Genomic DNA, 15,948 nt, shown 5'->3' on the forward strand with positions numbered 1-15,948 from the left:
TTCCCGAAGACAACACCCTAAGAAAAGTATTCAACAAGAACAACATTAAATTGAGCTACAGCTGTATGAACAATATACGACAAATCATCTCAAACCACAACAAAACAATTGCAAATGAGCCGTCGGCCCCCGGACAGAGCGACTCCAAAACCAACAAAGGCTGTAACTGTCGAAAGAAACCTGATTGCCCTCTCAACGGGGGGTGCTTACAAACATCAGTTGTCTACCAATCTAAGGTAATACGCAAGGACATTAACACATCCGACACATATGTAGGATTAACCGAGGGAGAATTCAAAACCAGATGGAACAATCACAAGGCTTCTTTCAGGAACCAAAACCTGCGGAATACCACAGAACTCAGCAAACACATTTGGGACCTCAAAGACAATAATGTTGAATATTCAATAACATGGCAAATTCTTGCATCCAGCACACCTTACAATAGTGGTAATAAAAGATGCAACCTATGCTTGAAAGAGAAACTGTTTATTATTTACCGTCCAGACCTGTCATCCCTCAACAAGCGCAGCGAAATTGTAACAGCATGCCGCCAGACGGAAACACTTCCTAGGTAGTAACACATGAGCCAATCACCACGCCCCTACGCCAGCCTGTACCCACCCACTCTATGTGAATGCTCCCATTAAAATCTCCTGATGATTGAGGGAACCCCCCCTCATGAAACAGGCCTGTAGAGATGAAATAGTCTTGTGATTTTTTTTCCCACACATACATATATATATATATATATATATATATATATATATATATATATATATATATATATATATATATATATATATATATATACACATACATACACACACACACACTATATTTGCCAAATGTATTTGGCCACCTGCCTTGACTCACATATGAACTTGAAGTGCCATCCCATGGAATTGTCCAAAATATTTTGGTATCCTGGAGCATTCAAAGTTCCTTTTACTGGAACTAAGGGGCCAAGCCCATTTCCTGAAAAACAACCCCACACCATAATTTCTCCTCCACCAAATTTCACACTCGGCACAATGCAGTCCGAAATGTAGCGTTCTCCTGGCAACCTCCAAACCCAGACTCGTCCATCAGATTGCCAGATGGAAAAGTGTAATTCATCACTCCAGAGAAAGCATCTCCACTGCTCTAGAGTCCAGTGGCGACGTGCTTTACACCACTGCATCCCACGCTTTGCATTGGACTTGGTGATGTATGGCTTAGATAAAGCTGCTTGGCCATGGAAACCCATTCCATGAAGCTCTCTGCGTACTGTACGTGGGCTAATTGGAAGGTCACATGAAGTTTGGAGCTCTGTAGCAACTGACTGTGCAGAAAGTCTTTGCACTATGCGCTTCAGCATGCGCTGACCCCTCTCTCTCAGTTTACGTGGCCTACCACTTGGTGGCTGAGTTGCTGTTGTTCCCAAACTCTTCACTTTTCTTATAATAAAGTTGACTTTGGAATATTTAGGAGCGAGGAAATTTAACGATTGGATTTGTTGCACAGGTGGCATCCTATGACAGTTCCATGCTGGAAATCACTGAGAGCGGCCCATTCTTTCCAAATGTTTGTAGAAACAGTCTGCATGCCTAAGTGCTTGTTTTTATACACCGGGCCAAGTGATTAGGGCACCTGATTCTCATCATTTGGATGGCTGGCCAAATACTTTTGGCAATATAGTGTGTATATATATGTATATTTATATATATGTATTTATATATATTACATGCAGTCGGCTTTCAAATTTTTTTAGCCCAATGCGTGTCATGATCCGTGGTCCGGATCATGTTTTGTTTAGTTATGTTCTGTTAGTTTTGGACTCCAAGTTCCTGTTTTTGTGCACCCTTGTTTGTTTTAGTTTCCATGACGACTGATTAATTTCACCTGCCTCATGTGTTCGGATCACGCACCTGCTCTAATCAGAGACTATTATTTAAGCCTGTCTTTGCCAGTTAGTCGTGCTGGCGACATTGTTCTTTTCATGATAGTTCCATGCTTGTATTCATGTGATTGATTCATGCCATAGTTTCATGCTCGTTTTTCTTGTTTCATGTCCATAGTTTATGCTAAGTCTTAGCTTTTGTTTCCTGCGTTAAGTTGTGCCTTCGCCTTGAGCGCTTTTTGTTTGTACCTCTTTGAGAGTCATAATTAAAAATGTTCCTACCTTGTCCGGTATAGTCCGATTGCATCCCGGGAGAACAAATCTCGCATTAAGCTGCGAAAAAAACCCCGTCATGACAATGCGGCCCCCAAGTCAAAAAGTTTGGACACCCCTGGTTTGGGCACACTTACTAATGATGATGCGATTAATCTTGATTAATTTTGAGTTAACTATGAACAAAAATGCAACTATTCGTGATGAAATCTTTCAATTGTTTGAAGTTTAAGCATGACCTTCTTAAAAACACAACAGTGATTGTTTGCTTCCAAAGAACAAAAGAAAAAGAACAACTCACAGCCAACACGAAGGGTCAAACTCCTCTGGGTGATGTCGCGTCGTCCATCTTGTCTCGTGTAGCGCGCCGTGCAGGAGACCTCGACATTGTTGTGGAGGTAAGTGGCGGTCACCGCCATCACAGACATCACCTCGGGTCCTTCCAGCGTCTCCTGGATGTCGGCCAGCCGTGGCGTCCACGTCAGAGCGGGAGGCAGCAAGGGACAATGAGCGAGGGCCTTGCACTGCAACGTCAGCGTGTCGCCCTCCTTTATATCGCCGTTGTTGGCCACGATGTCGGGCCTGGGGGGAGAGTCTGCTGCAGGAAGAACATGAAGACACGATTGGACACGGCAGCGGCCGGACACCGGGGGGAGGACGAGAAACAAAGACCACCTCTGATGTTCAAAGTCACACTAGTGTCGAAAAAGTTGAACTTGACGTCGTCACACTCCAGTCTGAAGTAATAATAATCGTCATGCTTGGACAACACGTTGTGCAGGATGGTGGTGCAGTCCCGATCCTGGTAGTGAGACATTTATTTGCATGGTATCTAATACAGTTCCTCATGGTTGATTATTTGACCTTGGTGGAGGTCTGCCCTCATTTTCTTCAACGTACCTTCAAGTTCCCGGTGAGGTTTCCCTGCAGGAGGTCCGAGTCGGTCCTCTCCCCGGTGCGGCTGGAGTCGAACACAACCGTCCTGTAGTAGCCCTTCCTCCATATGGCTCGACAGGTGTCGTCCAAGTCAGCCTCCCGTTCAGGAGGCAAGGTGAACCCGCAGGGGATCTTCACGCAGGAGCCGACCAGACCCTCCACGCTGGTCGGCATGAAGGTCGCCCAATCCTGGCACCGACTGCCTGACGTGCAAAAACACCGATAAGGAGCGAATGTCATTTGAACCGCGTCGCCAGGAGTAGTTCGTCAAAGTACGACCCCCGTTTTTGGCCTGAAAAGGGCCGACTTCCCGTTCGTTTTTCAGATATGGGATCTTGGGACTTTTACCTGTCATGATGGGCGTTCTCCAGCGATTGTTTGGGACGATACATTAATCTGGGCTGAAGGGTTACATTTTTACAACATGAAAGGTTGCGCTAGAGGTACTGGACCGCCAAAATATTTAATTAGCCACTACATGGCGGGCTTGTAAAATTTGGTGAGTTTTTGTGCACGCTAAGTTCCTCAAAAATGTGTCCAAAGTGACTTAATAACAACAATCATTGTTATTAATACAACTATGATTATTCTAGTAAAAATAATAATACAAATTATTATTATTGTTATATTTATTATAATTATCATACTTATGTTTTTATTAATACTATTACACTTATCATCGTAATTATTACTATGATAATAATTATAATATAACTAATAAGTAGTATTATTTTGAATTAATAAATTATTATAATAATTAATATTAGAAAGTTTTATAATAATAATTATAATTATTGTAATTATTCTAATCATAATTATTATAAAAATAATAATAAAATAATAGTACTGTATTTTTCGGACAAAAAGTCGCAGTTTTTTTTCATAGTTTGGCCGGGCTCCAGTGCGATTTTATATATAGTTTTTTTCCTTCTTTATTATGCATTTTCGGCTCCGAAAAATACGGTAATTATAATTATTGTAATTATTATAATCATAATAATACTTATTATAATAAAATAATAATAGTTGTGACTATAATTATTGTAATTATTATAATCATAATTATAAAAATAATCATAATAAAATAATACTAATTATAATTATTATAATCGTAATACTTATTATAATAAAATAACGATAGTTATGATTATAATTATACAATAATAATTAATATAATGATTATAATTATTACAATAATAATATGTATTATTATAATAGTTATAATAATGATTGCTATTATTGTATTTATAAAACTTATAGTTAATATTGTTATGATTATTATAATAATTAAAAAAGTATAATTATTGAAGTGAATTAAATGTATATATATATATATATATATATATATATATATATATATATATATATATATATATATATATATACACAGTCGTGGTCAAAAGTTTACATACACTTGTAAAGAACATAATGTCATGGCTGTCTCCAATAAGTTCTACAACTCTTATTTTTTTGTGATAGAGTGATTGGAGCACATACTTGTTTTTCCACAAAAAACATTCATGAAGTTTGGTTCTTTTATTAATTTAATTTATTATGGGTCTACTGAAAATGTGACCAAATCTGCTTGTCACGACGTGGACTATGGGGTGTTTGTTTTCCCGAGATGCAAGTAAAGTTGGAGTGGACATGGCGTGAAGGTAAGGACATATTTTATTTGAACACTAACAAAAGGTACAAACTAAAGGCGCGCACAAAGGCGGATGTACAAACTTGGCTAATGAAAACAAAAGACTAGCACAAAGGCAAAAACTATGAACATGAAATATACAACACTTACTGTGGCATGAAAAAGGTGCATGGAACAATGGCTTGGAATGAACGCACGGGTGACAAGGGTAGCAGAAGCAAACAGAATTAATGTCGCCAGGCTGACTTCCTGGCAACTATCGGCTTAAATAATACAGACATGATTGACAACAGGTGCGCGAGTGCAAAACGTGCAACAGGTGAAACTAATGGTCGTCATGGTGACAAGGCAAGGGAGTAAAAACAAGAACTAAAAAGTGTCCAAAAACCAAGCAGAACATAACTAAACAAAACATGACCACAGAACATGACACTGCAGGGTCAAAAGTATACATACAGCAATGTTAATATTTGCTTACATGTCCCTTGGCAAGTTTCACTGCAATAAGGCACTTTTGGTAGCTTCCGGTTGAATTTTTGACCACTCCTCTTGACAAAATTGGTGCAGTTCAACTAAATTTGTTGGTTTTCTGACATGGACTTGTTTCTTCAGCATTGTCCACACGTTTAAGTCAGGACTTTGGGAAGGCCATTCTAAAACCTTCATTCTAGACTGATTTAGCCATTCCTTTACCACTTTTAACATGTGTTTGGGGTCATTGTCCTGTTGGAACACCCAACTGCACCCAAGACCCAACCTCCGGGCTGATGATTTTAGGTTGTCCTGAAGAATTTAGAGGTAATCTTCCTTTTTCATTGTCCCATTTACTCTCTATAAAGCACCAGTTCCATTGGCAGCAAAACAAGCCCAGAGCATAATACTACCACCACCATTCTTGACGGTAGGCATGGTGTTCCTGGGATTAAAGGCCTCGTCCTTTCTCCTTCAAACATATTGCTGGGTATTGTGGCCAAACAGCTCAATTTTTGTTTCATCTGACCACAGAACTTTCCTCCAGAAGCTCTTATCTTTGTCCATGTGATGTCAGATGAAACAAAATTTAGCTGTTTGGCCACAAAACCCAGCAATATGTATGTGTATGTAAACTCTTGACCACGACTGTATATATATATTATTATTAGGATCAAATTATTATTAAAGTTTTTATTATTATTATAAAAATAATCAATCAATCAAAGTTTACTTATTCAGCCCTTAATCACAAACGTCTCAAAGGGCTGCACAAGCCACGACGACATACTCTGCTCAGATCCCACATTAGTATTATTGTAATTATAATAATAACGATAACTATTATTATTAAAAAAATTATAATTATTATTATAATACTAATAATAATATTTACAATTGCAATTTCAATAGGGCCCTTACAGTGCTTGCTCCACTGCCCGGGCCTAATAATGAATAACATAAGTGTGTTTGTGCAATAGAAAAATACTTGACAAAAAAATGACAAAATAAACACTCCAAAATGTGAAATAATTGAAAGAAAGAGACCTACCTTCAAACAGGCAGCAAAGCAGAAAAACCTTGACAGCAAGGTCTATCATTTTGCTTTTCTCTCCTAGTTAAAAAAAAAATTCAAATAATGCTTGGCTGTAGGTTATTGCAAATAAATAATAATAATAATAATACATTTGACAGTTTTTATGGTAAAATTATACAAAATTATGTAAACTAAAATATATTTTAATGAATAAAAAACAGCAAAGTATCTTTTATACAGGCTGTAAAAAATGAAACAAATATAGCTGTACATAAATGTAATAGGATATACCATACACAATATATTACATACTATGAAACAATTCTATATGTAATAGTTTAATACTTTAGCAGATGATCACTTCCAAAAAAAATTAAACTGCAATCCAATAGTGTATGGATATATTCACACACTCATGTTGCTTTACGGAAAATAGACTGAAGACGACAAAGTTTCAACACTTTAGAGAAGTGAAAGTGAAATATACAGATGTATTCAAATGTTGCATTTCTTACCTTAAAGAGTGAACAGTGTGTGTGTTCAGCTCGCGTCTTTCAATTCAGAGAGCCTCTTTACTGGCGCTGAGTTGTCTAACAGTCCATGACCACACACCAGCACACTCATCTCATTGATGGGTGTGTGTGTGTGTGTGTGTGTGTGTGTGTGTGTGTGTGTGTCAAGAACTGTTGCTATTTTTTTCCAACACATTGGAATAAATCTTGCACAATTTAACTAAAAAGTTGAACTAAAGTTCAATAAAATCAGATACCGAGTAGAAATAGTTGTTTTTTTCAATAACGTTTTCAAAGAAAGTCCATGCAGTTCTTTTTATGGGGGAGGAAAATACAGGAAATTACTTTTAAAATGTTTCAAGAGTGATTTTGAAAGACATCCTGAAATTAACCAAAGAGAATGTAGCAATGACAGAAATAACACGACAACCTGTTTTGACATTTGATGCGTTTTAAAACATTTTTTAAAAGGGAAATGCATTTTTTTTCCCCCACAGAGTCTAAACCCTCCCCCCCCCAAAAAAGCAGAAATATGCAATACTGCCAGTCATATTTATTATACATTAAGAAGGGGAGGGTTATCTTAAAAGGAGAACAGCACTTGTTTTGGAATTGTGTCTATCATTCACAATCCACAAGAACACACGTGTTCATTTGTTTTATGCATTCTAAGTCTTAAATAAATGCTAGCAAAAGTCAGCTAACAACGCAGCCAATGGGAGCTACTCTATCCCGCCCACAAAGTCCACTCAAGAACATCCAAAATAACAATACTCCATCTACATGTCGTGAGCTGAATATTAACCAAGTATTGGCGATATTGGTCTTATAATCGCTAACGCAGACAGACTATTTTTATAGAGCTAACCAGCTTATGCTGCTATATTGGCATATTGAGCTGCTGCATCGCTTCTGAGTGCTATGCCTTGGCGAGAATGAGGACTCAGGTGCAGAAGGGGGACAATTGACACAGGCTTTACTTAAAACAGTTTTCTTTGAAATCTCTTTGAACAGAGTGATTAAAACAAAGCGGCTACAGAATCTAGCTTTGATACAATAGAGCAGTGGTTCTCAAATGGGGGTACTTGAAGGTATGCCAAGGGGTGCATACCACAATGATGAAGCCTTTTTTGAACGTCTACACGTGTCCTTCGTCTTAAGGTTGATAAAGAGACAGCCACAGTCTTTCTATTCATGTTTGCGCTAAAAGACAAGAAAATACAGTAAAGTTGATCATTGATCATTGTTTCTAATGTTATATTTAAATAAATACATTGTTAAATGGTGGTGTTGTCTTGTTTCATTGCTACAAACTAGACAAGATATAGGGCAACGTTAAATTGTGGGTGCACTTCTTGATTCGGCCCCCTGAATAGACCAAGAGCTGCTAGAAAAATGTGTAAGCAACATTACATTTTAACAAACCAGAAAGTATCTTACTTGATTAAGCGAACGCAGCAGGAGCAGTTGCAGGCAAAAATCCAGGCAGTAGATGATGCTGCAAAACACACAAAATAGAAGATGGGACCAAGTTCCATACAGTCGCATAAGAAATTATGAACAGGCGCAAAATACATTAGTTGTCTGAACTGATGTAAACAGTGATTAAAATAATTTCTAATTCATTCATTTTAATTATAAAGATTGCAGATAGACACTTTACATTATACATTATATATGTAACAGTCACTGTTCTACATTGTGTCTTTTATAGTGATGCACACACAGGAGTTGAGTCGTGGAGGATTTATTCACCTTTTCTTTTTTTGAATGGAAACAAAAACAGGGCGTCACACACAGTCCACAGTAAACAAGATCTCTCTCCACAGCTCCCAGCGTGATCAGTGCTCACTCAACTCAATTATTTATGCTTACATGTGGAAATAATAATAATAAATAAAATAATAATTTAAAAAAAGTAAATAAAGCATAAAATTGTCTCTAATAAATTAATTTAAAAAACAACAGTATATAAAACATATACATCAGCAAATAACAAAAATATAAATTAAGAAAATATGTGCAGCAATGTACCTCATTTTTCCCACTCATTTTATATTCTTTTCTACAATTAACCATGCCAAAAAACTCATAACAGACATACTTTTTTTGAATGGAAACAAAAACAGGGCGTCACACACAGTCCACAGTAAACAGGATCTCTCTCCACTAAAGAATAAAGAAAGAAATAATGCACACTCATATTAATGTCACAGCGGCACACAAGATGTCCACACAGACAGAGTTTTTGGCCCGTGCGCAAACTCACGAGACCAGGAAACACCGTAACAACTGTCGCTAGCATTAAGCTAACCCATGTGGATTAGCTTAATGCTAGCGGCAGCATTTAGCATGTAAAAGTCCGGTTTTTACAACAATTTAACAACCATAATACACACTCTACCACAGCGGCACACAAGATGTCCACACAGACACAGAGTTTTTGTCCCGTGCGCAAACTCACGAGACCAGGAAACACCGTAATAACTGCCTATATATATCTTAATGCTAACCCATGTGGATTAGCTTAATGCTAGCGGCAGCATTTAGCATATAAAAGTCCGGTTTTTACAACAATTTAACAACGTCACTTACCAGCTCCGAGCGTCGCATCAAGAAAAATACACAGCAAAGAAACTTTATTTAACTACCATAACATATTCTGCCAAAATTGCTATTCCATTTTAAATAAAATAGCCTTTTTTTTTTACAGAATATAACGTTTTACTGCTAATCCTAATATCAAACGTCATTACAATCATACATAAATGATGATGGAAACACAAAGGCCGATCTTTAGCAATAAATCAATAAATCTATACTTACGTTCGTGTTCCAGCCAAGAAAATCCAGAAATGATCGATCTTGGCTCATGCGCGTACACACTAGTAGGCGCGTCCACGTCCGCGGGTCAGACATTGGTCGGCTCAGTATCCGCGTAGGCGGAGCCTATACTCTAGGCGGAGCGCGCCGGTTTAGTTTGCGCGTCCGCGTACGCGAATCAGACACGGGTCCGCTCAGGATCCGCTGTCTGACCGTACAATTTCCAGAGGTGGAGCGGATCCTCTAGGCGGAGCCAAAACGAATGTGACAGTAACGCGGGTTGGGCGACTTGAAGGCGGATCCGCATAGGAGTCTTCTGCTGTGTGGGTAGCAACTTGGTTCGAGACTGTGGACGAAGGCTGGCGGTACGGGACGAGACGATATACTCCGGCACAAGACAAGAGGAGGACGAGACATTTATACACATGAGGGAGGGTGACACAGGTGGGCACAATCAGGCAATCAGGAGAGACATCAGACCAGTGAAACGGGAGGAAGAGCAAGTGACCTGAAACAAGAGGGAGAGTTAACCTTTCAAAATAAAACAGGAAATGACAAGACAACATGAAACCAGACGAAACCCAGACAAGACTTCACCCAGGTGTGACACTGAGTTGATGAAAGTTAATTGTAAATTATAAATCATGCCTCTTACTGGGATAGTAGAAGGTTGTGGACATAAATCCACAAGTTGGTCAACTGAATGAGGGAAAAACGGAAATTTTAGTGTTTGGTCCGGCCCTCACTGACTTGGGACCATTGCAAAATTATGTGCGTCCCAAAGTCATCAGCCTTGGCGTCACTATAAACAGTGATTTTAAACTTGACAAACAAGTCAATGGCGTTTTAAAATCGTGTTTTTATCATCTTCGTCTTTTAGCAAAGGTAAAACCGTTTTTATCTTTTAACCTTTTTGAACAAGTCGTGCATGCTTTTATTTCAAGTCGCCTGGACTAGTATGGCTTTGTTAAGACATTTAAGAGAAATAATCAAGACATGAAAGAGACATACATAAGATCTCTTTTAGTGCTCATACATCTCATTTCTTTCTCTTTAATTCTCCTTCAAAATAAATGAGACATAATTGAGATCAGTGGCATACATATATGAGCTCTCCTCAGTGTATCCCACTTCTCAAATATTGCTCAAATGGTTGTCTCAACTCAACCTCCTTTGTCTCAGTGATGTCTTGTCTCTTTTTAGCTTATTTATTGCTCCTAAGGGTCCCTTAGGAGCAATAAAAGAGAAACAATTGATCACAGAATTAGACAGATATGAGAAGCTCAAAATGTTCTCAAGATACGAGATTAAGCAACAGATGAGCAAGCACATTTTTGCTATGGGCTACTGCAATGCACTTTATGCTGGCATTAGCCAAAAAGCTCTCTCCCGGTTGCAGTTAGTCCAGAATGCGGCAGCACGACTTTTAACAGGGGCCAGGAGACGCCAGCATATAACCCCAATCCTTGAGAGTTTGCACTGGCTCCCTGTTCATTTTAGAATTGATTTTAAAACCTTGCTGTTTGTTTTTAAAGCTTTACATGGACTGGCACCTCAGTATATCTCGGACCTCATCCAAACTTACAATCCTGCGCGCGCTCTGAGGTCCGAGAGCCAGCTCCAGCTCGTGGTGTCCAAGACGAGACTTAAAACCAGGGGAGACAGGGCCTTCTCTGTGGTCGGCCCTAAGCTCTGGAACACTCTGCCCCTCCATGTTCGAACTGCTCCCACAGTGGAGTGTTTTAAGTCTCGTCTTAAGACCCACTTTTATTCTCTGGCTTTTAACACTACGTGAGTTAGAGATGCGCGGATAGGCAATTATTTCATCCGCAACCGCATCAGAAAGTCGTCAACCATCCGCAATCCACCCGATCTAACATTTGATCAGAACCGCATCCGCCCGCACCCGCCCGTTGTTATATATCTAATATAGACGATACAAGGCATTAGTGAGGTTATAAAGCTTTTGCCTGTTAAAGAAAGGAGACTGATCCAATGCAGCACAGACATTCGCGTGCCACGCTGTCACGACCCAGACGCACACCAGTGCGCAATCATATGGGAGCCGCGCTGAGCGCACCTCCAAGCGCGTCTCGCTGCCGGTGACGGCCGGGTATATGGGCCCGACGCTCCAGCGCCATCCATTTTCAGGGCTAGTTTATTCGGCAGGTGGGTTGTTACACACTCCTTAGCGGGTTCCAACTTCCATGGCCACCGTCCTAGCTGCTGTCTATATCAACCAGGGTGAGCCCCACCCCTTTCGTGAGCGCACTGCGCGCGGAGTGACCCCTGTTACGCGCCCCCGGCAACAGGGGTGGCGGGCAGGTAAGTTGCGCGGGCAGGTAAGTTGCGCGGGCAGGTAAGTTGCGCGGGCAGAGCGCGCGGAGTGACCCCTGTTACGAGCCCCCGGCCACGGGGGTGGCGGGCAGGTAAGCTGCTTACCTGCTGCGCGTGACGCCGGCCGCGGCGAAGGCGGACAAGGCGGGGTGTCGGTGCGGTGGGCGCGGTGGTGACCCTGGACGTGCGTCGGGCCCTTCTCGCGGATCGCCTCAGCTACGGCTCCCGGTGGGGCCCTCTCGGGGGAACGGGCCTTGGTCCCGGACCCCGGCGAGGCGTCCCTTCTCCGCTCCGTAAAAGTGTCCATCTCTTTTTTTTTTTTTTCTTCTGTTGTGGCATATGCAGCAGGTGCCTGCTCGTTTTTCGTATGTGGGTAACAACATTTAACTATGTATATATATTTCCGAATTGGTTTAACTGCCACCCGCCTGAATCTATTTAAAATCCAATTTTTTTTTTATTTCAACCACCCGACCCGACCCGACCCGCGGATAAAATCTAATTTTTTTTAATTTCATCCGCCCGATCCGCGGATAATCCGCGGTTGTGCCCGCAAACCACGCATCTCTAACGTGAGTTGTGTGGTGCTCTGTTGTCCTCTGTGTTTTTAAAATGTTGCTTTCTATTTACTGTTTTAATTGGTTTTACCCTTTAAAATTGTTTTTAATCATATTTATTTTATATTGTTTTTAATTGTGTTTAATATTGTTGTGCAGCACTTTGGAAACATTTTGTTGTTTAAATGTGCTATATAAATAAAGTGGATTGGATTGGATTGAACTTTGACATCCCACTTTGACCCGGAGATGGCGAGAAAGACACGAAAAGTCGCTCGTTTGCGGCCACCTTTTTGTTTAACCCTTCGTGAGGATTAGAATAGAATAGAAAGTACTTTATTGATCCCTGGGGGAAATTCAGCACCACAGTTCGCTCACAATAGACAATAATAATAATAAATCAATCAATCAATTCCTTTATTGTCATTGTCATAATAACACTTACGTCATACATGAACGAGATTTTGTTTGAGCTTTGTCCAGCGGCATAGAAACTGCATTGATGTGCAGGTTGACAATAGTTTACATTTTAGCATTTTAGCATTGTCAGGAAGATCGCGATAAGAGGGACGTGGGGGTGGGAACAGTCAGATGTCTGATGGGTGTTACGTTGATGTTGCAGCAATGCAATGTCCAGAGCACAATTATTGAGGTGGTGAAGAGTGAGGTAATAAGATGGTCCGGGGCAGGCTGTTCATTTAGCAGTCTCACAGCCTGGGGATACAGACTGTGAGACATTCTGGTGGTCCTGGCGCGAATCGATCTATACCTCCTTCCAGAGGGCAGCAGGTTGAAGAGGCCATGTGCTGGGTGGTATCTGTCCTTCAGAATGTTGTGTACATGGCACTCATCTCTGGGAGTATCGTCCTTGTAACTTTCCCCGCCGCTTTAACCACTCGCTGGAGGGCCTGTTGGTTCGCTTTAGTGCAGCTAGCAAAACCACACTAAAAATCCGTAAGTGAGGACACTGCTGATGGCACAGTTGTAAAAGTTGACCACTGATTTCTGCGGAATGTTTGCGCATTTTAGTTTCCTCAACAAAAAAAAAGACGTTGTTGGGCCTTTCCGACTGTAGAAGCAGTGTTAATGTCCCAGCATAGATCTTCTGTTATGTTCACCCCTAAGAATTTGAAATGCTTGACCCTTTCTACGAGATTGTTATTAATTAAAAGTGGAGGGTGTTTGTTCTGCCCTTTCCTGCAGAAGTCTACAATTAGTTCTTTGGTTTTGTTAGTGTTAAGAACCAAGTTATTGTTAGCACACCATGAAGCCTGGTCTGGACCTCTGCATTGTATGCTGTCTCATCATTATTACTGATGAGCCCAAGCACTGTGGTGTCGTCGGCATATTTGACAGTGAGATTGGATGTTGAAGAGGCTATGCAGTCATGTGTGATAATAATAAATAACATAATATAGATAACATATTATAGATCAGTGGTTCCTAATAGGGATGTCCCGATCCGATATTTGGATCGGATCGGCCGCCGATATTTGCAAAAAAATGCGTATCGGCAAGGAATGGGAAAATGCCGATCCAGATTCAGTTTAAAAAAAACTCCGGTCCGTGTTTTCCAACGCACCGATTTAAATAATACATTCCACTTTTCTGCTGCTCCCTAATTTCCGTTCCGCATTTTCCAGCACACTTTCAACACATCCACAGGTCTGCGGATTCTCACGCAGTTGCTTTTAGCTGCTGGCATTACACGACAGGCTCTTCTCACTCTTTCCTGTGTCTCCCTCTCACAGACAGCAAGCGCACCTTCTTACACACGTCACATACTCTCACGACACACGTCACATACGTATACGCCCTCTCCCAGCAGAGAGGTAGCAGCACGGCTAACGTTAGCTGTGATGCTAGCGCAGCCGTGCGCGCCTTTATAATTGCGCACTGCTCAAGCGTCCTCTGCGCACGCCAAATCTATGCCACGCACAAAATCAAATAAAAAAATAAGCGCATAACAATTTTCGACACACGGACACGACAGAGAAAACAGTTTTCGTCATCATTGTTCAAATATTGTAACGTCTGTCGAGACGCTTATCTCCATTCGGTGCCACACGTCCACACCATCAAAATGCCGAGGCAAACATTTCCAGATCAACACCGTATGAAAAAAATAGTGATTATTTTAGTTGTGATTTCCTTCTCTGCATGAAAGTTTAAAAGTAGCATATATTAATGCAGTATGAAGAAGAATGTTTTAATGTAGACACATAGAATCATCATACTGCTGTGATTATATGCATCAAGTGTTCATTCAAGGCTAAGGCAAAATATCCACATATATATCATGTATCGCGATATGGCCTTAAAATATCGCAATATTAAAAAAAGGCCATATCGCCCAGCCCTAGTTCAATGATGCCATTTCTGTTTGTCATGTATAATTTTGTCTATTTTGTGTTTATCCTTGAATAAACAGGTCAGTTTCTTGTTACCAACCATTGTGTATTATTCAAACTCCCCTAATTCAGCTGGCTAGTTGTTATCAAGAGTACTAAACCCTTTTCAACATGATTCTGACAACTAAGTAGGCTAAATAACTTTAAACTTTAATACACGCTCGGATAGGCCAGTATCGGTCAGTATCGGTATCGGATCGGAAGTGCAAAAACAATATCGGTATCGGATCGGAAGTGCAAAAACCTGGATCGGGACATCCCTAGTTCCTAACCTTGTTGGAGGTACCGAACCCCACCAGTTTCATATGCGCATTCACCGAACCCTTCTTTAGTGAAAAAAAATAAAAATAGTTTTTTTCAAATTCCAGACAAAGTTATATGTTTTTTTTACTGGTGCACAAAATTAACCATGCATGAACATCACCTTGTTCAAAGAACAAAACCAACACAGTGCATGAACTCACAACAAATTACACACCTGCAAATCAGATGGAAAATTAGAGGGAAGATTGTTTGGGGGTATCCATAATACGCCGATAGGGAGAAGTTTTTTGTGTCTTGACATCCGCGGCGGAGGCTCCGCCGAACCCCTGAGGCCGACTCACCGAACCCCTAGGGTTCGATCGAACCCAGGTTAAGAACCACTGTTATAAATTATGATTACTTCTTCATGTAAACGGGAAGATATAAACATCCCATCAGTCTTAATCCCAATGAGAGCAGACATTGCACAGTAAGTGATGGTTTTATTATGTGCCATGATCAGTAGTGGTGTTGTTGTTGAAGGGAAAAGTGAACGTTGTGATGAGTCTCTGAAATGAATACGCCGCAGTATGCTTAAAATGATCAAAATAAGTAAATATTGCATGTTATAATGAATGTTACTACATTACATATATACTTACAGCGTGTATATAAAACCTTGATGGAGGTTTTTGAATGTTTTTCAGAGAACTCTGTAGGCGGAATACAGCGACTATCATTGGTTTTATTGTTAGCTGACTTTTGCTAGCATTTATGTACGAGTTAGAATGCATAACAAAAGAAAAACACGTGTGCTTG

General features: G+C 40.4%; 1 protein-coding gene across 1 annotated transcript in view; it reads right to left on the reverse strand.

Moving 5' to 3' along the window:
- The window catches only part of LOC133621143 (B-cell receptor CD22-like), a 52,088-nt gene extending 45,226 nt beyond the window's left edge, over nucleotides 1–6,862 (reverse strand). The window contains exons 1-5 of the mRNA XM_061983032.2: nucleotides 6,762–6,862; nucleotides 6,262–6,324; nucleotides 3,056–3,294; nucleotides 2,831–2,957; nucleotides 2,457–2,750 (exon numbers count right to left, since the gene is read on the reverse strand). Of these exons, the coding sequence (XP_061839016.1) occupies nucleotides 2,457–2,750; nucleotides 2,831–2,957; nucleotides 3,056–3,294; nucleotides 6,262–6,310 (709 nt within the window). The 5' untranslated portion in view covers nucleotides 6,311–6,324; nucleotides 6,762–6,862. The remainder of the gene's footprint in view (nucleotides 1–2,456; nucleotides 2,751–2,830; nucleotides 2,958–3,055; nucleotides 3,295–6,261; nucleotides 6,325–6,761) is intronic.
- Between the last annotated feature and the right edge of the window lie 9,086 nt (nucleotides 6,863–15,948).

The sequence above is a fragment of the Nerophis lumbriciformis genome, linkage group LG21, assembly GCF_033978685.3.
Source record: "Nerophis lumbriciformis linkage group LG21, RoL_Nlum_v2.1, whole genome shotgun sequence".
NCBI classification, from domain to species: Eukaryota; Metazoa; Chordata; class Actinopteri; order Syngnathiformes; family Syngnathidae; genus Nerophis; species Nerophis lumbriciformis.